At 54.4% G+C, this 27,747-nt stretch overlaps 5 protein-coding genes and 1 long non-coding RNA gene across 6 annotated transcripts in view; 1 reads left to right on the forward strand and 5 right to left on the reverse strand.

Moving 5' to 3' along the window:
* ETFB (electron transfer flavoprotein subunit beta) overlaps positions 1-5,680 on the reverse strand; it is a 13,932-nt gene extending 8,252 nt beyond the window's left edge. The window contains exon 1 of the mRNA XM_007113148.4: positions 5,544-5,680. Coding sequence (XP_007113210.1) covers positions 5,544-5,600 — 57 coding nt within the window. The 5' untranslated portion in view covers positions 5,601-5,680. The remainder of the gene's footprint in view (positions 1-5,543) is intronic.
* LOC129391442 (uncharacterized) lies at positions 3,016-26,293 on the forward strand. Its single transcript, XR_008615595.1, has 3 exons — positions 3,016-4,637; positions 23,814-23,981; positions 26,158-26,293. It is a non-coding gene; the product is annotated as an uncharacterized lncRNA (long non-coding RNA).
* CLDND2 (claudin domain containing 2) lies at positions 6,267-7,747 on the reverse strand. Its single transcript, XM_007113150.3, has 4 exons — positions 7,579-7,747; positions 7,091-7,228; positions 6,708-6,827; positions 6,267-6,453 (listed from the first exon to the last, which is right to left on the reverse strand). Exons 1-4 carry the CDS (start codon positions 7,745-7,747, stop codon positions 6,380-6,382), a joined length of 501 nt encoding a protein of 166 aa, XP_007113212.1. The 3' UTR covers positions 6,267-6,379.
* NKG7 (natural killer cell granule protein 7) lies at positions 9,692-10,692 on the reverse strand. The gene is made up of 4 exons (XM_007113147.4): positions 10,536-10,692; positions 10,313-10,459; positions 10,091-10,225; positions 9,692-9,986 (listed from the first exon to the last, which is right to left on the reverse strand). The coding sequence occupies exons 1-4, from the start codon at positions 10,690-10,692 to the stop codon at positions 9,928-9,930; spliced, it is 498 nt and encodes a 165-aa protein (XP_007113209.1). The 3' UTR covers positions 9,692-9,927.
* LIM2 (lens intrinsic membrane protein 2) lies at positions 17,840-23,974 on the reverse strand. The gene is made up of 4 exons (XM_007113146.2): positions 23,795-23,974; positions 19,369-19,518; positions 18,136-18,270; positions 17,840-17,901 (listed from the first exon to the last, which is right to left on the reverse strand). Exons 1-4 carry the CDS (start codon positions 23,967-23,969, stop codon positions 17,840-17,842), a joined length of 522 nt encoding a protein of 173 aa, XP_007113208.1. The 5' UTR covers positions 23,970-23,974.
* C17H19orf84 (chromosome 17 C19orf84 homolog) lies at positions 25,508-26,688 on the reverse strand. Its single transcript, XM_007113144.1, has 2 exons — positions 26,654-26,688; positions 25,508-26,021 (listed from the first exon to the last, which is right to left on the reverse strand). Exons 1-2 carry the CDS (start codon positions 26,686-26,688, stop codon positions 25,508-25,510), a joined length of 549 nt encoding a protein of 182 aa, XP_007113206.1.
* Between the last annotated feature and the right edge of the window lie 1,059 nt (positions 26,689-27,747).

A 27,747-nucleotide genomic window follows, 5' to 3' on the forward strand; every position in this document is an offset into this window, starting at 1 on the left:
GCACGGTGCAGCCAAAAAAAAAAAAAAAAAATCCTTAGCTCGATCACATCTGCAAAGACCCTATCTCCAAAGAAGGTAACCGTCACAGGGTCCATGGATGAGGAACTGCATAGCCCAGGGGGGCCCCTGTTCCTCCCACAATCCTCTTGCTAGCAAACAGGGATGACAGTATTGGCCACTGTAGGAGCGTCTCGCAGGAGCCCTGTTCTAAGCAATCACACGCATCCCAACTCATCAATCCTGGCAACAGCCCCGTGAAAGAGGAGCTGTCGCTGTCCCTGTGGGCAGACGAGGAAACTGACGCTCCGAACGGAAGCACCTGTCCCAAAGTCACAAGGCCGGTCGGCAGTGCTCTGCGCCCCAAGCACTCAAGTCCCCCGCTGTACCACCTGACAATTCCTGAAGGGGAGTCCAGGAGCTGTGAGACAGCACGATCGGGGGCCCGACCCAGACCCAGGCTGATGTTGGAGACTATCAGGGAAGGCTTCCCTGAGGCAGTGAGCTGAACCTGAAAGAGGAACTGGCTCATCGAGTAGGTGCAGTGTGAGGGCAAGTGCTGGGGGTGGGGGAGGAGCGTGTGCAAAAGCCCTGAGGTTTGAGGAGTCCCAGGAGGCTGGCGTGGCCAGGGGAACACAGTGTGCTGTCAGAGAAGCCGGCAGGGGCTGAACCGGGGTGACAGGCACAATAACAGATTCTCAGGGTGCCCGCATCCTAACCCCTGGAACCTGTGACTGTCACCTACGTGGCAAAAGGGACTTTGCAGAAGTGATTGAGTTTAGGATTTTGAGAGAGGGAGATTATCCTGGATTATCCAGGTGGGCCCAAAGTAATCACAAGGGTCCTTATGAGTGACAGAGGGAGGTGAGAGAGCGTCAGGGTCCAAGAGAGAGAACGCTAGACTGCTGATCGAAGACATAAGAAGGGGCCACAAGCCAAGGGACGCCGGTGGCCTCCAGAAGCTGGAAAAGGCCAGGAAACGGATTCTCTCCTTGAGCCCCCAGAAGCCATGCAGCCCTGCTGACACCTTGATCTTAGCCCAGTAGACTCATTTCAGACTTCTGACCTCCAGAACTGTAAGAGAATAAATCTGTGGTGTTGTGAGCCACTAAGTTTATGGTAACTAGTTACAGCAGCAATAAGAAACGGATTCAACTGCGCAGGGCCCAGCAGGCCACGCCGGGGAGCTGGGTCTTGATCCAGAGAACATCGAGGAAAGGTAAAGAGGTGAGTGGATCCAACTTAAGTCTGTACAAGGCCGTTCTGTATCTTGGTGCAGAAAACTGGAAAAATGGCAAGAGCTGAAGTGGGGAGACAGCTGGGCAGCTGTTGGTCACCGAAATAAGAGATGACAGTGGTTCGGACAGCCATGACAGTGGCTCAGTGTGGAAGTGGATGGATTGGAGAGGTCTGCGGAGGTGAAACTGTCAGGGTGCTAGGGGAGGAGAGGGAAGAGTCTAGCAGGACTCTCGGGTTTCTGGTGGGTACATTAGGACAGCGGGGGAGGATGCTGAATTTGGCTCTAGCCTGAGAGAGAGATTGTCAGAGAAGCCTGGCTTCAGAGCCTGAATAATCTGGCTCAGGACCTGACCTCTTTCTTCTCCTTGGCCGGAGCAGACCTGGGCTGAGAGCAGGGACTCTCTCTCTGGGACTATTTCCCTGCACCCGTTTCTCTGGGGCTGAAGGATGTGGTTGTTCCTCTCATCCACAGGACAGACCTGAGATGGGAATGTGGGATTCAGGCAGGGGTCCCCCCCAGTCTGGCTGTACCTCAGGGACTGGTAACATTAAAAGGAGGAGGAGAAAGAGGAAAAGGACAATTCCTACTTTCTATCGCTGTTACTTCATTTTGAAAAAGTCACCTTAGCACCAACAGGAAGGCTCAAACCCCAGAACTTAATAAATGCACTTTACAGAAAAAGCCATGGAGCAAACACCATGCACTGAGTCCACGTTTTTTTTTTTTCACTAGAACCTGGGCTGGGCAAGTCACCCAGGATTTCCCCAGACATGCCCCTGGCTCCACCCCTCACCTCCTTCCCAGGTCATCTTCCTCAAACTGCAACCCTCCTAACTCTCCCCGCCCCCTTCCTCTGTTTCTTTCCGGAGCACGCCTGCCATATGACATATGCTGTACTGATTCGCTGTCTTCTCCCCAGCAGAACGTCAACGCCACGAGGACAGGGATTTACGGGCATTTTGGTCATGACCGTATCCCCAAGGTCTAGAACGGTGCCTGGCAATGTGGTGGGTGCGCTGGAAATATCTGTCGGATGAATGAATGAGAATTTGCTCACAAGAGTAATGCATTACAACCTGCACCTGTCCATTCACCAAACACTTACTAAGCAGCATGGAAACTAACAGGCCAAAGCCCTGTCTTTCATGAAAAAACTAAAATCCAAGATAGGAGTTTCCCCTTTATAAATAGGAAAGCAGCCCATCAGTATAAGGCCTCACTGGGAAGCCAGGGGGCCCAAGAGAGGGCCTCAAGCCTGCTCCAGCCCTGGCAGGACTCTCAACCCCAGACTCCTGACCCACAAGGAGGAAGGGATGCGAGCTCTCCAGCACCAGGGACCCGTGCCAGCTCACCTTCTCCGTGGAAGACCTTTGAAGCCTGAGTTGATTTCAAGCTTCAAAAACACTGTTTAGTTAAATTACGTAAGTCGGGAAACCATGGTTGGCCTGAAAAATCAGTGACGATCCTTTTTTTCTTTTTTTTTTTTCAAATAATGATGTTTTATAAATTGAGGGAGATGATTCAGTGAAGCTTCCAGGCTTTCTCTCTAAGGTGTAACAAATTAACTCTCAACAGAAACAGCCAGGGCTTCCCTGGTGGCGCAGCGGTTGAGAGTCCGCCTGCCGATTCAGGGGACACGGGTTCGTGCCCTGGTCCGGGAGGATCCCACAAAGAAACAGCCAGAGGGGACTTCCCTGGTGGTTCAGTGGTTAAGACTCCGTGCTTCTGCTGCTGGGGGATGGCGGAGCATGGGTTCAACCCCTGGTTGGCCGCATGCCACACAGCGCTGCCAAAAGAAAAAACGAAAGGAAGAAACAGCCAGAAACAGGCAGGCAGGCAAGCCTCCAAGGACTTTACAGGCGTTAACTCATTTAACCGTCCGGACAGCCCAGGACTTGGTTACTGCCACCGCCATCCTCATGTGCTAGATGGGTCAGCTCAGGCACAGAGAGGCCAAGCAGGTGACCATGGAAGGCCTCATAGACAAGGTGACTCTTGAGGAAAGTCTGGAAGGAAGTGAGGAAGCAATGCTGGGAACACAGAGCTGGGTCAGACCTTGCACACCACCACCACCCCCTCCCGAAAGGAGCTGCCAGTCTGGGGGCGGGGGTGACAACTGGGCAAACAGAGGATCTCAATCCAGTGGGGGAAGGGCTGAGACGCAAGCCCAGGGAGCTGCAAGCCCAGGGAGCTGCAGGAGCGCCCAAGGACACATCAGGGTAGCCTGAGGGGATGGGGCGGGGTGGGGGTGGGTATGAACAGCTGGGAGGCACAAAGGGGTGATGGAGGGCCCGGGGGCCAGGGATGGACCACGAAGGGGCGGAGGGGCTCCAGCACCTGGCGGAGGGGCTGGGACTTTGTCCTCAGGGTGCTGAGAGTGGCGGGATGAGGAGGAGGGGAGGGGCATGGTCAGCCCTGGGGGCAGGAAGCCCCCCACACGCAGACTGGGAGGGGATGGACTGGAGGGGAGAGACTGGGGAACCAGGAGGAGACAGCGGTGAGGGTTCAGGTAGAAGAAGATGAAGCCTGACCTGCTGGAGAAGGGCAGAGAGATGCAGAGGGCAGGGGGGACGGGGCTGAGAAATGAAAGGCTATGGGAGATGAGGGAAGGAGGGCTGGGGTGGCGCCCGGGTTGGCAGCGTTTGAATCACTTGTTTCAGACACATCCAGGGAGGTGCCCTGGGGCGCTGTGGAAGGGGCAGGCCCTGCCGACACTGCAGAAGAAGGACAGGAGCTCATGTCAGGACGAGTTCACACTTCCCCATTCAGCACAAACACCAGAGGCACCCATGGGCCAGGTCCTGGGCTGGGCGATGCTGGGACCCAGAGCTGAGTCAAATGTGAGCCTGTCTGGCGGGGGAGACAGATATGACCCCAGACATCTCAGGCCAAGGCCCAGGGCTGGGGCAGGGGGAGGCTACGGGAGCCCAAAGGGACAGTCAGAGTGGGAAGGAAAACAGAAGAATCGGGTCCCAGGACCCCAAGACGAGCTTGTCCCCCAAACAAGCAACCCCCCCCGCCACACGCTGCCAGAGCTGTCATTAGGCCAAGTGGCTGCTGAGTGAGAGCAGAACTTGGTTGCATTTTGACTCGACTGCGGCTGTCTAGCCAGGTGATCCGGCAGCTAACAGAACCTCCACAGGACTGTGTCCTCACCTGTCCAACAGGATTAATAATATCTAAACAGGGGAACTCCCTGGCGGTCCAGTGATGCAGACTCTGCGCTTTCACTGCCGTGGCCCGGATAAAATCTCTAGTTGGGGAACTAAGATCGCACAAGGCACGCAGCGTGGCCAAAAAAAAAAAAAAAAAAATCTAGACGGTATTGCAAGGACTGAATAGATTCATCTCCAGCAAGGACCCAGAACGCTGCCTCGTGCATAGTGAGGACCCACTAAATGTGAGTTGTTAATGACTGCTTAAGTTTTCATGCTAGGGTCAGGCCTCCAGGTCCTGTACTGGGCAATGCTGGGGACACAGAGGTGGACTCCTAGTCTGATGGGCACTGCAGGGTGGGGACATACATGGAGGGACAGTCACTGCCTTCAGTCTGGTTTAGGCCTACTATTGAGACAAAGTGGCTTGAGGGACAGTGTCTGATTTACCTCTGTCTGGACCAGCTTCTGTCTGGGGACAAGTCAGGCCCTCAGAGACCCTGCCCTCCACCCCTCTCATGGAGGTTGTAAGCTATACCACCAACTTGTCAGACTGCTTTTCATCTCTAGCAAACACACTTCTCCCTTCCCAGCTAGAGTTTCCTCACTTGCCCTGGGGCTGCGATAGCTTCTGGGTTCCCACAGGACCTCCATGACAGCACTTTTTTTGTGCTGAACAGTCAACTGAGTGTGCAATGCAGCCGAGTGGGTGAAAGCCTGGATTGTGTGCAAAGCACTAGTTGGGATGAGGAGTCAGAGGGACCTGGATAGGAATCCCGGCTGTGCCCCTTCCCAGCTGAGTGACCCCTCTGTGCCTCAGTTTCTGCGTGTGTTAAACAGGAATCATGGCTCCTCCAGCAGGTAAGAAATAGCGAAGGTAACTCGCCCTGCACACAATTCTCAAGAGAGTGAGTACAGAACTGGCGGAAGGGGAACGGGGTCATGACCCAGAAGGGCTGGGTTTGAATTAAGAGGGATCGGGAGTCAGAACCTCTCAGTTCTTGATCTTTGCCCTCAGGTGTGACTTTGACGTTTGAGGGAAGAGCTGCAGCGATCAGAGGTACCAGAAGACCCTCATACAGTGTGCGCTCTTGACCCCGGAAGTATACGGCCGCGGGGCTCAGGGAGGAGGGAAAGGGGGGCCCGGTCACCTTCACGGCGAAGTCGATGACCCTCTTGACAGCCACAAGCGCGCGCAGCTCCGCCATCTTCCCTCCGCGGCGACCCGCCGGGTCAGCCCTCACCCCCGGCCTCAGGGTCCGGACGCCCCGCCCCCTGCCTTTCTCTGCGCCGGCGCCCCGCGCCACCAGCCAGTCAACCGCTGCGGCGCCCGCCTCCCCGCCCCGACAGAGGACCAATCAGGAGCCAGGAAGGGAGGGCGGTGCTGCCAGCGGATGCGGGCCAATGGGAAGAGGATCCTGCGGAGGGAGGCGGAACCCGGAGGGGAAGGGAAAAAGAGCTTTGTGAAGGGGGCGTGGCCTAGAACTAGGGGAAAGGTCTTGAGGGGGAGGGAAGCGCTGCCAGGGAGGAGTTCCAATGAGTCGTCCTAAACTTTTCTCAGTGCCCTAGGATTAGCCCTCTCCCCTAGTTCCCCACCTCTTACTCGCCTCTCCGAGTCGCGGTGCCTATGCGTCCGAGTCCCCCCATTCTCTCCATGCCGGTGTTCCTTATCCCCTCTATGATCGTGCCACTACGTTCCCGCATATCCGTCCTCCCCCGTCCCTGTCTCCACTTTTCCTCCATGTCTGTGTCCCTACATCCTCTCCACGAGCCCTTGTCCCCTCCTGACCCCAGCACCCCCTGTCGCTGTTCCCATCAAAACCCTTGTCCTGTCCATGTCCGAATCTCCGTTCCCTATAGGTTCGTGTCCTTACTTCCTCCCTGAGCCTCCAGGTACCCCCGTGTCCACGTCCTCAGGTCCCCCAGAAAGGCGCGTGGAGCCGCGGCAACGGAAGCAGTTCCTTTATTCTGCCCCAGGCAGCTGCGGTCATAAGCACACGGGGAATCCACTGATGGCATCCGTGCTCTGCATGATCATGTCCGCCAGCAGAAAGCAGAAGCCTGGCGGGAAGGGAACGGAGGGCGGGTGGAGGAGGCTGAGTCCTAGGGCGGATGGTCGGGAGGGCCCCGGGGACTGGGGTTTGGGGCTCCAAGGGCGTTTCCGTCGGGTCCGCGGGAGCCCAGAGTGGAGTGTGTTCGGGAGTCCCTGGGAGGTCACTGTGGTGTTTCCTGGGAGGACAGCTAGGGAGTCTCTCCAGGGAGGGGGGGGTCCTCGGGGCAGTCTCCTCTCCACCCTCTTCCGTTATCAAAGTTACCCGCGAGAACAGAGAAGGGTAAAGCCAGCCACCCCGAAAAGTAGGACCAGGAGAAGAAGACGTCGTTTTTCCATGCATTCTTCACTGGGTAGCCTGTCATGGCGATCAGCAGCAGTAGGCCTGGGCCCCGCCCACCCGCCAGGTGAGGGTGGCCAGGGGGCTGCACCCAGGCCCCACCCTGACCGCTCCCACCGCCTCAGACCATGACCTTCTTGCCCGCCCTCCCGACCCTGCTCTACTCCATCTCCCTGGCCCCGCCCCTGACCCCGCCTCTTTAGCTCCTCCCCCTCGAGGCCCGGTTTTCCGCCGCCCCCCCCCGCCCGCCGCGCGACCCCTGGGCCCCTACCTCCTCCAACTACCAGGCCCACCCTATGCCATCTCACCGCAGAGGAAGAAGATGGCACTCGTGGTCCGGCCCCGCGAGTCGCCCTCCTGGCACAGAATCCGCAGCCCCATCACCAAGCCCACGATGCTGCAGCCCGCCGCCAGCACCATGCACGCCCCGGTCACCGCCAGCATGGCTGGGGAAAGCGGGCCGCATCAACCCCGCTGGCGCCGCGCCTGGCCACCACCCCCATCCGCCGGCTCCGAGCTGGGAGCAGAGTCAGGGTTTTGGACGGGGACTTGGAAGTTACATCGTGAGCGGCGGTTAATGTCGCAACAGGGAGGCAGGTCCCCGAGTTGGGGTTCCTGGTGGCCTGGTCACGGAGGGGCAGCCAGATCTCAGGCTGAAGTGGAAGGGCTGGGGGCGGGGGCACCGCAGGATGTGACGTGCTGTGGTGTCAGGAGAGGGGGCCAGCTGTGGTCAGTGCTGGGGGGCTGTCTGTCCGGTAGTGGGGGAGGGTCTGACAGCTGGGCGGCCGGGCCTCACTCTGGCAGGGGATGTTGGGGCACGTGCCCCCGCTACACTCCGGCCACAGGCCACTGTGGCCCCCAGAGTAGCGGATCCAGTAGTTGGTGGCCGTGGACAGAATGGTGAGGATGTTGGCCGAGAAGCCCAGCAAGGTGCCCCCGCTTTGAAGGCTCCGCTTCGCCCCCATGCCAGGGAGGCCGCTGCCGAGGACCACACGTGCAGGATTGGCCAACGCTCCTCCCACCCCCAGGTCCCTGAGACCCCCTCCTGCATGTCCCTCCGCATCCCAGATGGCTACCCCTGCACCCCTGCCTGGTGCCCCTACTTCTGGGACCACCCCCCAGGCCCCTCCCAGACCCAAGACCACCTGCCCCCTCAGGCATCACTGCTTAAGAACCTCTGCCTTCAAGAGACCTCCATCCCCCAGTGGACGTGACTTTGGCCTGTCCCTTGCCTTCCCCACCACACACCCACTTAAATGACTCACCCACAGCTCCCAGGGCTTCTCAGACAGAGCCCAGAGGGTGGGGGAAGGGAGACTGGGTCTCTGTGAGGCAGCAGGAGTTCCAGAACCCCCTTTTCTAGTGGCCATTTAAAGAGATAACCACCCACCCACCCATACACACACACACACACACACACACACACACACACACACACACACAAGCAGCTCTTCTGGCAAACTTGACAGCTCAGAGTCAGATGGCAAGTCTGGGGGACCCTGAGGGCCATAACATGGTAGCCCATGTCCTTCTAGAAACTGCTCTTCCCTTGACCTCTTAAGCTCTCCTGGTCCCCAGCTCTCTGTGCCCTCCCAGGCCCCCATGCAGCCTCCTGCCCCTCCTCCTCCCTCCCCTTCTCAAGGCCGGTTCTCCTGGAGAGCTCCATTCTGCATCTTCTTACCAGGTGAGCTCCAGCGAGCACTGATGCTCTGAGAGCATCCCAAACTGCATCTCCAGCCCAGGTCGTCGCCTGCTTCTGACCATCTCCCAGACCCTGACACTCAGCCACAACCCCACTGATCTCAGCATCTTCCACCAAACCAGGGAGGACACCGTCAGCCCATCCAGCTAGTTGGACCACACTCCTGGACACTATCCTTGCCCTCTTCTTGCCCCTCACCCTACAAAGCCCTTGGATCCCTGAGTCCAGTTCCTCCCGCCCCCTGAACCTTTCTGGCTCCTTTCCTCCTTTCCCTCTCATGCCCTGGCCCCAGTGCACCCTTGTCCCGTCTCATGTCCCACCTGTTGGATTGCCAAGCTCTTCTCTCCCCTGCAGGCCTCCCCCATGGGCCCCAGAAGGAGCTTTCTGGCACCCAGACCAGACGCTGTCCCTCCCCTGCTGTCCCTCCCTTAGCTCCCCATCACCCTCAAGAGACAGTCAACTGCTGGGCTAGAGGCGCTGCCTCCTACCCGCCTCTCCATCCTCATTTCCCCTCACCCTCACATTCTACAGTGGACCACAAAACACTATTCTCCATCCTCTGAGAACTCCCAGCCTCTCCACACCTTCACCTTAGGGTCACTCTGCCTGCATTACCTTCCCTCGGCCCTGGAGAAGTTCCTAAACACCGTCTCCCCAGAAAGCTCACCTCCACACCGCACCCCTCCTCCAGACACAGCCAGTCTTCCTGCTGTACCCGCCCTGGGCTCTGCCTGCCCCCACCGGGCTTGGAGCCCCTGGCGGGCAGGGCCTGATCTGACTCACCTCAGCCTCCCCAGTGGGCGACCCAGCAGAAAGGATGCACTCAGGAAAAGCCAGCTGCAAGAGTGAATTTGTTCTTTTTCTTTTCTTTTTTTTTTTTTTGGCTGCACCCCGCGGCTTGCGGGTTCTTAGTTCCCTGACCAGGGATTGAACCCGTGTCCCCTGCAGTGGAAGCACGGATTCTTAACCTCTGGACCACCAGGGAAGTCCCAAGAGTGAATTTATTAATGAAATGAGCAAGGTGCACTAAGGGTGAAGGCAAGGGTGACAAAATCAGAAGCAGCAAGAAGAAAAGAGCTAAAGGGAGAAAGACAAAGGGAAGGAAAGAGATAAAGGATGGAGAGACAAGGGCCCTGGGGCCATGCCCGGGTCCACACTGGCTCCCACTGTGGTGGGAGCACCTCTTAGGGCAGGGCAGGTAGCAGGATTGACTCCTCTCTGGGTGGCCAGTGTCATCCGCCGGGGAGCTTCAGTGTCGTTGGCTTCTGTTGTGGCAGCATCAACCTCGGAATAACCAGATCCCAGCAAATTTTTGTTGAATGAATGAAGACGCAAAGGAAAGAGCTTGCAGACGCTGGGAGTCAGGGCAGGAAGGAGAGCCAGCTGTTTTCATGGTTCCTCATGACCCCTTCAGAGAATGGAGTGCCAGAGCCATCCTGTGGTTCACATGGCCTCATAGCCAGGCCGGTGGGCCCCGTAGTGAGCTCCCAGACTCAGGCCACCTGGGTTGGCAGAGAGAAGTTAGACCCTCGCTCCTTCCCTGCTCCCTCAGAGCCCCCAGCTGGGCCCTTATCCACCCCTGGAACTCCCCCAGGGCGGCAGTCACCTGCACAGAGAAAGAGGACGGTGGAAACCCAGCCCAGGTAGAAGGACCAGGAGAAGAAAGACTGGATCTGGGGGTGTCCAGGCTGCTTCCACCGCTCGATAGTGTAGACCGCCATGGCCACTATCAGGGAGAGGGCTGGGGACGGAGACAAGAGAGATGGCTCAGCCCCTCCGCAGAAACTCACCAGGTCCCAGCGCCCCAAGCGCAGCCCGGAGTCCTTACCTGCGGCAAAGGCTATGAAGGTGGAGACAATGGGGCCACGTCCGGGGGCAGACAGTGAAGGGATGCAGGACATGACCAGAAAGCTCACAGAGATCAGGCCCCAAAGGACAGCCAGAATGCAGAAGCTCTGTGTCACGTGGATATAGCCTGCTCGGAGACGGGACCGCTGAGTGCCTGTCCCTTCAGGCCCTTCCCCACCCCAAGAGAGACCACTCCCCCTTACCTTCTACTGAGCCCTGATCTCCCGTTAGCCAGAGGCCCGAGTGAGACAAGGAGCTGGGCCCCTCGGCCACAAACCAGAAATTTGTGCTCAGAGCCACCAAGAGAGACAACAGGCCCAGGGAGCTAGTGAGCAGGGCCAGGGACCTGCAGGGCTCCATGGGGGCGAAGGCTGGGTTTCTGGGTCCTGGGTGATAAAGAGCCTGGTGATCCAGATTCCTGGGTCTCTGAGAGAGGAGGAAGCTATGCCCCCCGGACTCCTGGGAGAGTCAAGCAGTTGGGACAGCTGGGCGACCTGTGGTCCTTCAGATCAGACTAGTTTGGCCTCAGCCAGTTCCTGGCAGCTGACTTGCGTCACATCCTCGCTTCACAGCTTGCATTGGCACCTGCCCTCCAGCCCTTGAGGTTCCCCTCACAGTATATGGTGGGGGGGAGGGCCCTGGAGATGTCACATTGTCAGTGGTTTCAGTGGGTAGAATGTGTCTCTACAGAAGGTTCTATACCTCCTGCCCTTGAAGCCCTCCACACCAGAGGGGGCTTCCTGGAAGAGGTGAGAGAGAGGCTTGGAGGGCCCAGAGGTGTGGTGTGGTGAGTGAGGCCAAGGTGTGAGTTAAATGGGAGGGGGAGGTGTGACCAGAGGGGACAGTTGGGGGATGCATCATTCTTTCCTGTGGGTTCTGCAACCTTCTGTTCTGGCAGACGGGGGCCCCCATTCTAGGGTCTCCATAAAAGGAGGGGGAAGGAGGCTAGGATACTTGGGGCCGAAGGAGGAAGCTGACTAGGAGGCCTAGACTCCAGGTCCTGAGCGTGGGGACAGGACTCCCGGCTCCTTACTTGGAGCTTATGCCCAGGGCAGGTAAACAGCGATAGCAGTTTTGAAAGTTTGTGGAGGGAAGACGTGCCCACATCCTCATCTGATACATGAGTTCACAGTTAGTGCTGTTTCAAGCAAGGCCTTCAGTCTGGTGTGCTTTGTCAACAGGATCTGGGTTTCTGTGGTCAGGGAGCGGGAGTTGGGGGTCAAGGATGTCAGTGCAGGACTTCTGGCCCTCCCCTCACAGCAGCATCAGGTCCTGGGCCCCATCTCAAATAGAAGGTGAAGGTGCCACAGCCCAGGTAGAAGGCCCAGATAAACTTGACCTCTATGAAGCAGGAATGACCTGGAAGAGGACTTCTGTCCCGCAGATGAACTGAGCTAACAGTCCCAGGACAGCTGGCGAAGGGGAGAGCCAGAGTGACCCAGGAGGCTGGGTCCTCTTCCTTGGTTGCAGACTCCAGTTTGCAAGGGCCCCATCCCTCACCCAGATCCTCACCAGTGGGGTAACTGGCCACTCCTGAGAACATGCTCATGAGGACAGGCTCCCAGAAGGGGATCCATGTCCTGAGCAGCTGGGGTGCCATCCCCAAAATGGCGCTGGACATGGCTCCTGTGATTAGCAGCCAGACAAGCTTCAGGAAGTCTCAACCGAGGGCATGTGGTGATCACATGCACAGAACCCATCTGAGATCTTTTTCTCTCTCTCTCTCTCTCTCTCTCTCTCTCTCTCGTTTTTCTTCTCTTCTCTCTCTCTCTTTTTCTTTTTTGGCATCACTGCATGGCTTGTGGGATCTTAGTTCCCCAAGCAGGGATTGAACCCCGGGCCCTCGGCAGTGAGAGCGTGGAGTCCTAACCACTGGACTGCCAGGGGAGCCCCCCATCTGTGATCTTGACCCCATCCCAAACCCAACACCATCCTGACCGCAGGCAGCTCCTATCCCATCCGTAGCCCCGTCCCTATCCTCCAACCCAACCCCATTCTCATTCCCAACAACAAATTCAATCCCATCCTTTTATTTATTTATTTTATTTATTTGTGTGTGTGTGTGTGTGTGTGTGTGTGTGTGTGTGTGCGCGCGCCACACCACATGGCTTGCGGGATCTTAGTTCCCGGACCAGGGATTGAACCCCGGGCCCTCGGCAGTGAAAGCGCTGAGTCCTAACCACTGGACAGCCAGGGAATTCCCTCAGTCTCATCTTTAACCCCAGTTCCAATTCCAAACTCCAGCTCCAACCCCAAATTCAACCCATCCCAATCCCCAAACTCAATCCCATTGTTAACCCCAGTTCCAACCCATCCCAAACCCCAAACCTAACCCCATTCTCATTCCCAAACGCAACTCTAAACTCAATCCCATCCCCAACCCCAAACACAACCCATTCCTTAACCCCAACTCCATCCCTGAATTGAACCCCATCCCTATCCTCTCACCTAACCCCGTTCTCATTCCCAAACCCAGCTCCAAACTCAATCCCATCCCCAAACCCAAACGCATCCTCACCCAGACACTTAACCCTCTCCTCACATCCATCCCTACACCAGATGGCATTTCCAGTCTCAACTCCAGCCCCGGTCCCACCCCCACTTGCTTCTTCATACCTCTCCCCGACCCTGTAATTCTTACCTCAATGCCACCACAGCCCCTCCATTTTTTATCTTCATCCGACCTCCAGGTCCAAGCCACTGGAGGACTGAAGCAGAGGGGGGACATGATTTGAATCATGTTTTAATTAAAATTCCTTTAAAAGTCTAAAAACAATAAATGCTGGAGAGGGTGTGGAGAAAAGGGAACCCTCCTACACTGTTGGCGGGTATGTAAATTGGTGCAGCCACTATGGAGAACAGAACGGAGGTTCCTTAAAAAACTAAAAGCATGGACTTCCCTGGTGGCGCAGTGGTTAAGAATCTGTCTGCCAACGCAGGGGACGCGGGTTCGAGCCCTGGTCTGGGAAGATCCCACGTGCCGCGGAGCAACTAAGCCCGTGCGCCACAACTACTGAGCCTGCCCTCTAGAGCCCGCGAGCCACAACTACTGAGCCCGCGTGCCACAACTAGTGAAGCGCACGCGCCCGGAGCCCGTGATCTGCAACAAGAGAAGCCACGGCAATAAGAAGCCTGCGCACCCCACAAAGAGTAGTCCCCCCCCCGCCTCAACTAGAGAAAAGCCCACACACAGCAAGGAAGACCCAACGCAGCCCAAAAATTAATTAATTAATTAATTTTAAAATTAATTAATTATTTTTAAAAATTAATTAATTAATTTTTTAATTAATTAATTAATGACTTTTTAAAAATAATTAATTAATTATTTTAAAAACTAAAAGTAGAACTACCATATGACCCTAGCAATCCCACTCCCAGGTATATATCTGAAGAAAACCATAATTCAAAAAGATACATGCACCCCAATGTTCATTGCAGCAGTATTTACAATAGCCAAGACATGGAAGCAACGTAAATGTCCATCAGCGGAGGAATGGATAAAGAAGATGTGGTACATGTATACAATGGAATATTACTCAGCCATAAAAAGGAACGAAATAATGCCATTTGCAGCAACATGGATGCAACTAGAGATTATCATACTAAGTGAAGTAAGTCAGAAAGAGAAAGACAAATACCATATGATATCACATATATGTGGAATCTAAAAAAGATACAAATGAACTTATTTACAAAAGAGAAACAGACTCACAGACTTTGAAAACAAACTTATGGTTACCAAAGGGGAAATGTGGGGTGGAGGGATAAATTAGGAATTTGGGATTAATATATACACACTACTATATATAAAATAGATAATCAAAAAGGATGTACTGTGTAGCACAGGGAACTCAATATTCTGTAATAACCTATATGGGAAAAGAATCTGAAAAAGAATGGATATATGTATATGTATAACTGAATCACTTAGCTGTACACCTGAAACTAACAGAACATTGTAAATCAACTCTACTCCAATGTAAAATAAAAACTAAATTAAAAAATAAAAAAAATCCTTTAGATACTGTGTAGAGAATGGACTTCAGGGGCAGGGACTGGGTGGGGTGTGGGTAAGGGTTGAGGCTGAGCTGGTTAGAAGTCTGTGGCAATAAGCCAGGTGAGACACGATGGTGGCTTGGATGGGGGGTAACCATGGTTGAGCAAGAAGGGGTCAAATTCCGAATACATTTTTAAGGTAGAGCCAACACGATTGGCTGATGAATCAGATGTGAGATGTTACAGAAGGAAAGCTATGGAGGGTGATCCCAATGTTTTGGGCTTGAGCAGCTAGGTAAAAATGGACTTGTCATTCACTAAGTTGGGGGAGACCATGGGAGGAGCCGACGCGGGGTGTGAGAGAGATCAGGAGCTCAGCTTCAGATATGTGAAAACTGAGATGCCTCTTCTTTTCAGGTGGAAATGTTGAGTAAGTAGTTGGAGATATGAGTCTGAAGTTATAACAACATTATTATTGCTAGAGTCAGCCCCTATAAATATGATTCCTGGAATAAGGCTCAGTAAATATTTCTACTTAAATAGGCCTCAATAAATTATAATTAGAGAAGAAGGTTTCAGTTGCTATTATTACTAGAGGAAGCCTCTATAAATATAGTATTTTTGTTACTTGAGGAGGTCCCAATAAATATTTCTAGGGAGTAAGCCTCTATTAATATAACAGTCCCTAGCATAGGCTGTAATAAATATTCTTATTATTGGAATTAGCCTCCCTAAAGAGTCTTATTATTTCATGATAAGCTTTAGTAAATCGCATGGCAGTTGGCATGAGTTTGTTGCATAAACTAATGAATGAGTGAATGAAGAGAAGATCAAGGTCATGAATGATGGATGAAGAGGCAGGTGCAGGACAAGGTGCAGATCAGAGTTTCTGGTGTTTCTGCTTGGAAGGGTCCATCCAGGGAGGGGCCAGGAGGTTGGGAGAGCCAAGTGGAGATGGCGCGAGTGGGCAAGGAGGTTGTTTTTCCACAGTTTTTTTTTTTTTTTTTTTTTTTGGCCGCGCTGGGCAGCATGTGGGATCTTGGTTTCCAGGCTGAACTCGCTCAGTGGCGTTTTGGAGGGCTCCGAGGAGCTCTGGTTGTCTCAGCACAGAAAGAATTCAGTGAGAGGCAAAGTGATGAGATAAGAAGCGATTTATTAGATTATTAGAATAGGATGCTTGTGAGGCTTACGAGTGGGCGGGCGAGAGGGTGCCTCCCCAAGAACTTAGTGGGCTACAGTTTTATAATCAAAGGAAAAGTGGGGAGGGGGAGAAGACCACCTTCTTTCTCATTCTTAGTAGTCGTCATGCTTCCATCATCAGCTCCGCCTCCAGGTTGGGCAGGGGAGTTTTTTTTGTCCCTACATGGTCAAGCCAGAACTGTCATGGCGCAATGGAAAAATTATTTCAGGTCTCAGTACGATGAGGGTCTTTCACTTTGAAATGTCACCTTTCCATAAATTATTGTTTTTTATGTGTGCAGAGCGCATGTCATGGGGGTAATTAACTTACTGAGCTCACTGGGCAGGATGTGGGTCTCCTGCCACCATTGTTTTATTGTTTGGGGCACGTCTCATGCTTCTGTTGCATGGTTTTGTTGCTAAGCGAGCCTGCCTGGTTTTGTGGTGAAGCGACCCTGCTTTCTTAAGTGATCATTAACTTACAGGGGTCTCCCATACTTTTTCTTCACTTACAATCCCCTAGTGTAAGTAAATCCCCTATTTAACTAATCCCCTATTTAATTACCTACTTTGTCCCTTTATTCTGTCCCTACCATGACCAGGGATAGAACCCATGCCCCCTGCGTTGGGAGTGTGGAGTCTTAACCACTGGACCACCGGGGAAGTTCCACAGATCTTTTCATTTATCGTATTCTCCTACTGTGATATTATGTTTTATAATAAATATATATTGGGTCTGTGTCCCCACTTCTACAACTCTTGGAATTTCCTCAGTTGTGACAGGGAGAGGAACAAACCACATGATTAGAGGGTCAGAAATTGCAGTCCCACCCCTTGACCTCCTGCAAGGGGAGAGAAGTTGGAGATTGAGTTCAACCACCGATGGCCAATGATTTAATCAATCATAACTATGTAATGAAGTCTCCAGAAAAACCCAGAAGGAGAGGATTCAGAGAGCTTCCGGGCTGGTGAACACGTGCTTTTTGGGGGACAGTGACCTACTTGGAGAGAGCACGGAAGCTCCACACCTCTTGCCACTTACCTTGACCTGTGCATCTCTTCCATCTGGCTGTTTTGAGTTATATCCTTTTATAAAAAAGTGGTGATCTAGTAAGTAAAATGTTTCCCTGAGTTCTGTGAGCTGCTCTAGCAAATCAGTGGAACCCAAGGAGGGGGTTGTTGGGACCTCTAGTCTATTGCTGGTTGGTCGGGGAGAGCACGGAAGCTCCACACCTCTTGCCACTTACCTTGACCTGTGCACCTCTTCCATCTGGCTGTTTTGAGTTATATCCTTTTATAAAAAAGTGGTGATCTAGTAAGTAAAATGTTTCCCTGAGTTCTGTGAGCTGCTCTAGCAAATCAGTGGAACCCAAGGAGGGGGTTGTTGGGACCTCTAGTCTATTGCTGGTTGGTCAGAAGCACAAGTGACAACCTGGGCTTGTGATTGGCATCTGAAGTGGGAGGCGGTCTTCTAGGGCTGTGTCTTTTTTTTTTTTTTTTTTTTTGCGGTACGCGGGCCTCTCACCGTCGTGGCCTCTCCCGTTGCGGAGCACAGGCTCCGGACGCGCAGGCTCCGCGGCCATGGCTCACGGGCCCAGCCGCTCCGCGGCACGTGGGATCCTCCCGGACCGGGGCACGAACCCGCGTCCCCCGCATCGGCAGGCGGACTCTCCACCACTGCGCCACCAGGGAAGCCCTAGGGCTGTGTCTTCACCTTGTGTGATCTGACGCTTTCTCTAGGTAGATCGTGTCAGAATCGAGTTACTCGCTTGGTGGTGTGGGGAAAAAACACACCCATCAGAATTGGACCCACACATTGGTTTCCTAGCAGTTGAACCCAGGGACTTCCCTGGCGGTCCAGTGGTTAGGACTCCGCACTTCCGCTGCAGGGGGCCCAGGTTCGGTCCCTAGTGGGAGAACTAACATCCCACACGTCGAGGGGTGCAGCGCCCCCCCAAAAAACACCATGGTGAACCTAGTAGGGTGAGGACTGTGTAATTTATCTCTGTGCCCGTCCCTCCTACAGGAACTGAGCCTGCTATAATGCCACCACCACCCCTGCCCCATTCACCACACTTCACCCCTCTGTCCCTCCACCCGAACCCCTCAGGGACCACACTTCAGTAGTTTCCGTCAGTTTTATTAGACTCCAGAAAGTCTCTCTAATGGATATTCCATTTCTCTAACAACCCCCCTGGTGGCTGGGGCCTTGGGCCCCCTCCGCTGCCTCCACCAGGCCCCAGGGACCAGAATTTCAGGCCTCTAGACCCTCCCCCTCCTCTTCAGTGACCTGACTTTGACGTCCAGATGAAGTCGGGGCACACATTTGGGTTCAGCGGGGAGTGGACAGGCGCCGACATTCATTCATCCGGTAGGCACACATGTAGAAAATTCCTGCGCGAGCAGAGATCCCGGTTGACCCCGCCCAGCGCCCCCATCGGCCCTCCCGGCCCCTGCTCCCAGCCCAGGACACCGGCACAGCATTCCCTTTCTCCCTGGTGTCCACGGGGCTTGGAGTCTGCCTTCTGGTTCAGTGCCGGGGGGCGCCTGTGTGGGACCCTCCCCCGCCCCCGTCATCTCACCCCGCAGTGCCACAGACACTGGCCTTTCCACCCCCAAACCCAGTACCTGCAAAGAAGGTCATGAGCAGGGCTACCCAGCCCAGGATGTAGGACCAGGAAAAGCGCCAGTCCCCGAAGCGGCGACCGAGGAAGCTGACAGTGACTCCGGTGTAAATGGCCAAGGCCAGCAGGACGAAAAAGGCTGGAGAGAGAGGTCGGGGGTGGGGGTGGGGGGGTATGGGGATGGGGGCGGGTTTGGAGATGGGGGGCAATGAATAAATTGAGAAGGGGGTATGGGTGCAGGTAGGGATAAGGGTGAGGATGGGGGATGAGGTGAAAGTGGGAGTAAAAATGAATGAGGAGTAGGGTTAGGGTGGGAATGGTGTGGGGTTGTGCTGTGTCCTAAAGAATCTGACTGGTCTTTGTCTCTGGTTCCTGGGAGGGAAACTCTAAGTCCTTGGAATTTTCTGAGTACTAGGAGTGTCTTTGTTCTTCTTGGATCACACCTGAGTTTATGCTGATGATCAGAGAAGACTCAGGGATAAGAGCTGGTCAACAGAAAGCCCAGCCGTGGGAATAGAGGGGTGGGGCTTTGAGACGCTTGGGATCAGTCCATCCTCTGGGGAGGAAAAGGGGAGCTGGAGATGGAGTTCAATCACAGGGCCAGTGATTCTCGCCCTTGTAATGAAACTCCAGTAGAAATGCTGGATGCTGAGGTTCACTGGAGCTCCCTGTTTGGTGAATGCATGGATGCGCTGGGGGGCCGGGGGGGGGGCGCTGACGAGCCCTAATTCTGCAGGGAGAGTGCATGGAAACTCCACGTTCAGGACCCCTCTCCGGCTTCACGCTACGCATCTCTTCAGTTGGCTGGTCTTTAGTTGTACTCTTTATAATCAAACTGTAAGTATTATGCTTTCCTGAGTTCTGTGAGCTATTCTAGCACGTTTCTGAACGGGAGCAGGTCCTGGGAACCCCTGAATCCGTAGCCGATTGGTCAAAAGTACAGGTGAGCTGGGGACCCCCCTTGCAGCTGAAGTAGGGGCAGTCTGGTTGGGAACCGTGCCTTTAAGCCTGTGGAGTTTGGTGCCAACTCCGGTGGTTAATGCCAGAATTGAATGGCAGTACCCATAGCTGGTGTCAGAACTGACTGGCATTGGAAATAGTCCTGAAGTTGTCGTTGAAAGTGGAGGTGGGACTTGGGTGCGGGTGGGGCGGAGTGCGGAGCAGTGAGGAATGAAAGTGGTGTGGGGGGTAGAGCTGGAGGGGGAGCTGGGAGAGGGGGAGGGGGTGATTCACTCACTGGAGGCGAAAAACACGATGCCCGCAGAGAAGGGCCGGGAGAAGCGGGTGAAAGTGGGCTGCTGAGCGAACGCCATGATGCCCATGATGATGCCAGAGGTGGCGCACAGGGAGGACAGGATCATGAAGGCCCGGGTGGCATTCCAGTATGCTGCGGGAGCACCCCCACGGTCACTCCTGTGCCTTCCTTGCCCGCAGTGGTGAAGGCTGCTACCTCTGAGGTCAGGAATGCCTCACCCCTCTCTGTATTCCTGACCCAGCTCCTCCTTCACCTCTCTGAAAAAACCTTCCTCTTCACCTGGCAGACTCCTATTCATCCTCCAAAGCCCAGCTCCCAGATCCCCTCCTCTGGGAAGCATCCCTTCTTCACCCCTCAGGCACCATCCTCACTCCCTGCTCTGGGTTGAGACTCTCTTTGCCTGTTTCCCTCTCCAGCCTGACTGCTCCCTGAGGACAGGGAGCTGGTTGATTCTACACCACAGACACCAGCAGAGGTTTGATTTGCACATGGGCCTGGAGAAACGTTTGCTCAATGAACGAGTGAGTGAATGAATGCCGATTTCCCATATCCTCCTACTACTCACTCTCTATCCTCTCTCCCACGCTCCCTTTCCCTTCCCTCATACCACTTACCCATATTTGGAAATGTCCCATTTATTTATTTCTAACTTGTTTATGAGGTCTATCTCTCTCCACTGAGTTCCCAGCTCTGTGAGGACAAGGGCCTGGCTTTCTCACTCGCTGCTGTATCCCCAGCACCTAGTGCCTGGCACGTAATAGGTGCTCAAGAAACATGTTGAATGACTGGAGTTGCCCTGGGAACACTCATCATGATCTCATCTTCCATTTGGCAACTGTCAAGTACGTGCCAGGCTCTCTTCCCATGTATGATCCTATTTATTCTTTCCAAGAGCCCTGTGCTCTAAGTAATATTTTCATGCCCATTTTTCAAGTGAAGGAATGGAGGCTCAGAGAGGTGAAGTGATTTGCCCAAGGTCCCATAATTAGCAGAGGGACTGGAGTTGAAAGCCAAGCTCCCCGCCCTCAGTCTCAACTGCTTTGTTATTCTGTCTCCCAGAGTACCCAAGACAATGGGTACTGCCCCCGGGTGATCCCGGGGCAGAACTGGGGTCCTGCCACTGAAAAAGCCTTAGATCTTTGCAAAATGCAGTCTTTTGTCTTGTGAAAGTCTAGGGGAGAACAGTTCCTGGATACTTCTCCACGGATGTTGTTATGGGTTGCTGGGTTGCCTTGTATCTCCCCTTTCAAGTTCACATGTTGAAGTTCTAACTGCTCCCCCCACCCTCCCACTGCCTCGGAATATGACCTTATTTGCAAATAGGGTCTTTGCAGATGTAAGTAGTTAAGATGAGGTCATACCAGAGTAGAGTGGATTTCTAATCCAATGTGATTGGTGTCCTCATACACTGGGGAAATTTGGAGACAGGCACACACCCAGGGGGACGTCACGCAAAGATGAAGGCAGAGATGGGCTGGTGCATTTACAAGCCAAGGAATACCAAAGATCGCCAGGCAACCACCAGAAGCTAAGAGAGAGGCAGGGAACAGATTCTTCCTCACAGCCCTCAGAAGGAACCAACCCTGCAGAGACCTTGATTTTGGACTTCTAGCCTCCAAATCTGTGAGGCAATAGATTTCTGTTAAGCCACCCAGTTTGTGGGACTTTGTTATGGCAGCCTTAGAAAACGAATACACATGCCTCTGGGTATTTAAAAGTCTGGAGGACTTATGGGGGATGTTATAGCCTATTTCTTTCCCATGGTTGGGCTAATGCAGGAGTGGAAAACACAAATGCCTCTGAGGCTTGGCTGCAGCTGTGAATAAAGGCAGGAGACAGCAGGCTGCATGGGGAACATGTAGCTCCCATGTACCAGCTATCAATTATCAGCTTCATCTTTAGATCAAACCTTCCCTATTCAAATCGCAGTGGGGTTTCTGTCTCCTGAGGGGACCCTGACTGGTGTATCCCGTTTGAAGGGGGCATTTGCTACTCACACCCAGCTAACCATGGGCCTGGGAAAGACAGGCAAAACTGGATTATTCAAAAAGAGCTGCAAGTGCAGATTTTAATGCAAAATCTCCAGATTTTTTAAATACTGGTAATGACTTTGGAGACTTAAAAAATGCTATGCATGGGGCTTCCCTGGTGGCGCAGTGGTGGAGAGTCCGCCTGCCGGTGCAGGGGACGCGGGTTTGCGCCCCTGTCCGGGAGGATCCCGTGTGCCGCTGAGTGGCTGGGCCTGTGAGCCATGGCCGCTGAGCCTGCGCGTCCGGAGCCTGTGCTCCGCAACGGGAGAGGCCACAGCAGTGAGAGGCCCGCGTATCAGTAAGTGTGCATCTGTTGAGAAGGGTGACTAGGAATGTATTAAAGAGACAGAGAAGAGGCATGAATAAAGATTATTGCACTTAATCTGAAAGGTATCCTAGAACCAGAGAGCTGTTGAGTTCGACATGTTAAAGTGACAAATAAGAACAGTAGAGGGGGGCTTCCCTGGTGGCGCAGTGGTTGAGAATCCGCCTGCCGATGCAGGGGACATGGGTTCGTGCCCCGGTCTGGGAAGATCCCACGTGCCGCGGAGCGGCCGGGCCCGTGAGCCATGGTCGCTGAGCCTGCGCTCCGCAACGGGAGTGGCCACAACAGTGAGAGGCCCGTGTACCGCAAAAAAAAAAAAAAAAAAAAAAAATGCTATGCATACATGTCTCGGGTTGGGTTGGGCCTCCGGGAAGCAAGCTCAGGACTCCTGCTCTCATTTTGGTGATCGGATTACATCAGCCATACAATGGATGAACAAATTAAACCTGCTGTTTGGACAAATACCCAAGAATCAATCAGGGTGAGGTATGTCCCTGAGGCTCTCAGTCTTGTGGTCATGAAGATATCAAACGAAGCTGAAGCCCTCCATCCAGCCTCCCTCTCTCTCATCCCCAGCAGAGGGAACTCAGAGTGTCTGGTGCTGTTCCCAGTCTGAAGCAGGAGGAATGGTAGAAGTGCGACAAAGGAGACAGCCAGAAATGAGAAGGATGCACGAAGTCAGCCAGATGGGGCTCTGAAACTGGTAGCCCAGGGCAAACCTTTCCACTTCTCCCTGCCTCAATTTATCCCTCCAGCAAATGGGTAGGTTTGGTGAGATGGGATAGGTGAAATCTGCCACAAGCCTGTCACATCACAGGGCTCAGTGAGGGTCGGCTCCTCCTCCCCACCCCCCCACCCCCAAAAAGAATTGACTTCTTGAGGTCAAGTATCATGTCTTAATTCATAGACACAATGCAACAGCCCTCTTAGTGTTGTTGGGACACAGAAGGGAGTTAATCCAGGCAAAGCGCTTAGAATAGCACGTAGGACACAGTAACAATACATGCCAGTTATTGTTATTATTATTACTACACTATTATTGGATACAGATAATATAGAATATGTGATATACTATATATTATTACTATATTATATAATGTATATTGTATAATATATATTATGTAATGTACTATACATCTCTATGCATCTCTCTTTCCATATATATGCATGTATATACATTTGACCCTTGAACGGCACAGGTTTGAACTGTGCAGGTCCACTTAGATGAGAATTTTTTTCAATAAATACATACAGTACTACACTATCCACGGTTGGTTTCATCCCCAGATGCAGAACCACAGATATGGAACCGTGGATACGGAGGGCCGACTACATGACTTGAGCATCCAGAGGCTTTGGTGTCCACAGCGGGTCCTGGAACCAATTCTCTGTGGCTACTGAGGGACTGAGGGAAGCTGTACATATATACAAATATGTATGTATATGGAAAGAGGCACATAGAGGTACAGAGTACATTATAATAATATGTATTATATAATATAGATTGCAGGAATCCTATACTGTAAGTACTATTTTAATCTCCATTTTTACAATATATAATGTAATATATACACGTATATATCTATATACACATATACATACACACACATATATACATATACACATATGTATTACATAGCTTGGCTCACAGCAAGTATTAAAAAGTATCTCATCCAGTATTAGCTAACTTAGGGTCCATATTGCTTCTGTATCCTCCTGGTACCTAACATAGTTCTTGACACCTAGTAGATATTTAGAAAATGCTCTTCTGATAACCCCATCCCCAACTGCTATACCTGACCTCTACGTCATGCCAGGAAATGTCACCTCTCTACTTAACCTCTAAATCGGTACATCCTGTAATTGTACTAGAAAAAAATACTGAAATCCCAGTTCTGCCCCTTCCATGCTGAATGACCTTGGGCTGGGCGCTTTCCCTCTCTGAGCCACAAGGTTCCCCATCTGCAAAACAGGTGGTCTTTCCACTGTGAGGTTCTGCCCTGCTTGAGGCTCTGATCCCAGGCACAACCCAGACCCCACCCCGGAGCCTCACCGATGCTCTCCGTCTGCAGGTAGCACTTGCTGCCCAGGCAATATCGCCACAGGCCCTGGTGGGCGAAGGCCCCCGACAGCCGGTACTGCATCCAGTGGTCTGTCGCCGTGGCCACCACCAGGAGGATGGTCCCCACCCAGGCACAGAAGAGGCCACCACCCATGAAGCTGTACATGGTGATCTGTGGGTAAGGGGAGAGATGGGGTCAGGAGCTGGATTCCCACGTCCTGGGGGAGGAGGGGCTGGGGGTCTAGATTCCTAGTCTGAGGGAGGAGAAGCTGGGGCCTTAGACTTCCAGATCCTAGGTGAGGAGGGAGCTGGGGGGCTGGGACATTAGGTCCCAATGAGAGGAAGGAACTGGGCACCTGGATTCCTGAGTCTGAGGGAGGAGAGCCTGAGAACCTAGACCCTTGGGTCCTGGGGAGAGAAAGGAGCTGGGGGCCTAGACTTCCAGGTCCTGAGCCAGGAAGGGGCTGGCCACTGGGACACCAAGTCTTTGGGGGATGGAGGGGGCTGAGGGCCTGGACTCCCAGGTTCGAGGTGAGGAGGGGGCTAGGGCTAGGACCCCACCAAGTCCCTGCGAGAGAAAGGAGGCCTGGCCGCCTAGGTTTAGGGGGAGGAGGGGCCCATGGCTCCCACACCTGGTCCCTACCTGAGGGGCAGAGCCTGCCCTGAACCCTCCGTCTGCCTCGGCCCCTCTGTGCAGACTGAGCCCAGTCAGGTCGCTGGCCTCTCTGCTCCCAGGGTCTCCCAAATCCCTTAAGCCTCCCCATACAATGGCCCCATGGCCCAGCAGCTTCCAGCAGGCAGAAGTGCAGTGGTGGCAGACGCCCCAGATGGAATTCGCTGAAGCAGGAATCCAGGCCCTCCCTCCCCGCAGCCCCTGGTCCCACCGGCCTCTCTCGGTGACCCTCCCAGCCACCCCAGCACCCTTTCACAGGCCTCGTTCCACGGTACCCTCGGGGTTAGCCCAAGCTGTGTAAGCACACACAGACACAAGACATAGGGACACTCAGCCATTTATTGTTCAACCCGGGCCCGCTCCCCCAAAGGCAGGAAATGGGGTGGGGCTGCAGGTGTCTGGATATGTTGGGCCAATGGGGTTCTCTGCAGGTGGGGTCGCAGGGCCCGTCACCTTTGGGGCTGGGACAGGAAGGAGGCTGAGGACGAGGCGGGGCTGGCTGGGGTTGAAGACAGGGCTGGAGTGCAGGAGAAATCAAGGATGAGGAGTGGCTGGGCTTTAGGTAGACGGGGATGCGGATGGGTCAGGGCAGAGATGGAGAATGGGATGGGGGTGAACGGCTGGGGGACGTGGGGCTCACCGTGGCCGTGGGATGGGGCTGGCAGAGGCAGGTGGGAATGGCTTTGGGGTTAGGAATGGGCCTGGGCGTGGCTGGAGGAGCCCCGGGCATTGAGAGTGAGGTGAGTGTTGTCCCTGTAGTTGGGAACAGCGTCAGGAACGGGAAGAGGCTTGGGTTTGGGCATGAGGTTCAGGCTTGTTTCCCTGGCTTGGCATCCTAGGTCAGGTCTGGGTTTCACCAGGTGACTCGCAGGACCCCCTCCTGAGGCTGTGCTTTGGGAGGAAGAGGGATGGGAACAGCGTGTTTCTTGGGTGTCTCTGGCAGGGCTGAGGTCACCCTGGGCTCCAGGAACACCCTCCCGGTGACCCTCAAGGGCCCCCTCCGGGGTCCAGGGTGCAGGATCCTCAGGGTCCTAGTACTCGGCTTCCCAGTCCTCAGCAGGCGGCGTCTCCAGGGGCGGCTCCGGACCCTGGGCGCCCTTCTTCCCATCCTGGGCAGGTGGTGCTGGTGATGGCAGCGTCACCGGCGGGGTCTTGGGGCCAGCCCCAGGGCTCCCCACCCAGCCCCTCTCTGCCTGCTCAGCCCTCCCAAGTCCCCATTGCCGCTGGCCCTGACCCCGGCCTGGCCTGCGGCGGACGTCCCAGCCCCCGCGTCCCCTGGGCGGCCTCTTGGCGGTGCGCGGCTGGGTGCAGCACGCCTGGGGGGCGCAGGGGCAGGAGGGCAAGGACTGCTGAAGCGTGTAGGCTCCCATCAGGGCGCTGTGCAGGAGGTAGGAGAGGGCATCCAGACGGATGGGGACAGTGACAGAGGCCAGGCTCTCGGGGAGCCCCAGGTGGGCTGGATCTGGGGTGCCCAGGAGAGAAGGGAACAGGGTTGGGAAAGGTGCAGGCGGCCACGACTCAGTCCCTGGGGACGGCAGGGTGTTCCTAGAATGACAAAAGGACAGGTCAGTGGGTCTATGGCTTCTCCCGGGAGGCCATTTCTCCCCATCCTCAGGACTGAGCTTGCCTCTGAGTTCCGGGCCCCTTTCTCTCTATCTGTTTCTTCCCGTTTTCTTTACAGACAGACAGACAGACAGCTCTGCCACAGCTTCAGCATCCCACAGAAGGCGGTTCCCGTTCCAGGCTGCCTCCCTCGCGGTGTGTTTTGGCAAATCATTTTGCCACTCCGAACCTTACTTTTTCATACCAAGAGATAGCTTCTGGTGGTACCAAAGATGCCTATTAAAGGGCTGGGTCTGGGAAGTGTTCAATAAATGTGGACAATTATTATTTCTCCAGCCCTACGGCTGTGTCTGGCATCTTCAATTCTCCTGGTTCCTTCTCGAAATTTCTCTGTTCCACAAATATATGTCTAGCTCTCTCCCTATTTCTAAGCATCTCGCTCAACTCTCTCTGTCACCAAGATCGTCGAAGAATCTGTTTCTGTGTGATGATACCCAAGACGTTTTTTTTTTTTTTTTTCCCTGATACTCTCTGGGTCTGTTCAACTCTCTGATTTTCTCTGTCTTCCCTCTTTCTGCGTCTGTGCTCCCCGCGGGAAGTCTTGCATCTCTCACCCCTCTGGCCCAGTCCCTTCCTTTTGCTGTTCCATGTTCACCGGGGTCTTTCAAGTCTTTTCTACCACCTTCGCCTCGATTTCTCCAGGGCCCAGTGAGGGGAGGAAGCGTCTGGAAGAAGATGGGTGGGACTCTGTCAGAAAGGGGGCGTGGTTTGCGGGGCGTGCTGAGCCGCAGGAAAGCGTGCAGGGCTGAGTTCGCGGAGTTCCAGTCCGTCAACCCCACGTATCTCAGGTCGCAGACCCCGCCTGCCGGAGACCCAGGAGCCGGGCGCCCGAGCCCGCTCCTCCCTCAGATCCAGGAGTGCAGGCCCCCAGCCCCTCCTCCCTCAGACCCAGGAATCCAGGCCCCCCCAGCCCCTCCCCCATCAGACGCAGGAGTCCAGGCCCCCGGCCCCTCCCCCCTCAGACCCAGGAGTCCAGGCCCCCAGACCCTCCTCCCTCAGACCCAGGTGTCCAGGAACCCACCCCTAGGCCTCATAGGGACCCAAGCATCAGCTCCCCAGCTTTCTCTGGGGTTTCAGGGGTGGGCAGCTGGTTTTCTTCCCAACTTCTCCTCCCCTGCCTTCCAGGCCTCCATCTCTTTCCTCTCATTTCTCTAACTTGTGCCCATGACCTTATATCTCCACTCTCTCCATCCTTGGGTCTACCCCTCTGTGGAGTCTGAGACCCCTCCTGAAGCTGGGGGTGGAGGAGTGTCCTCCCTGTCCCCCAAGCCTCCATGTTCCACGTCAGACGCAGCGCTGCTGCAGGGCTGGCCGCCCCCAACCTCTCCTCCCTCAGACCCAGGAGTCCCTAGCCCCCTCCTCTCTCTCCACCTGTATTCCTGGGCCGTGTCCTCAGGGGACCCGATGGTGTTCTTTAGGACTAAAGGGACATTTAGGGAAATCTGGACATTGGGTTCTCCCGGGGGGCAGAGGGGTTAGTAGATGGACTGGCAATCTTAGAGGCTGGATTTCACTCTGACTTAACTTTGTGAGCTTAAGCCCTTCTAGTCTCTGTGCTTTTGAGAAACAGGGCTAATATTACCTTCTAGGATCTCGTGAGGTTTAAAGGATGTATCGCGTGTGTAGTCAACACATGGTCTGGACTACA

This window comes from Physeter macrocephalus, chromosome 17 (assembly GCF_002837175.3).
Source record: "Physeter macrocephalus isolate SW-GA chromosome 17, ASM283717v5, whole genome shotgun sequence".
Taxonomy (NCBI): Eukaryota; Metazoa; Chordata; class Mammalia; order Artiodactyla; family Physeteridae; genus Physeter; species Physeter macrocephalus.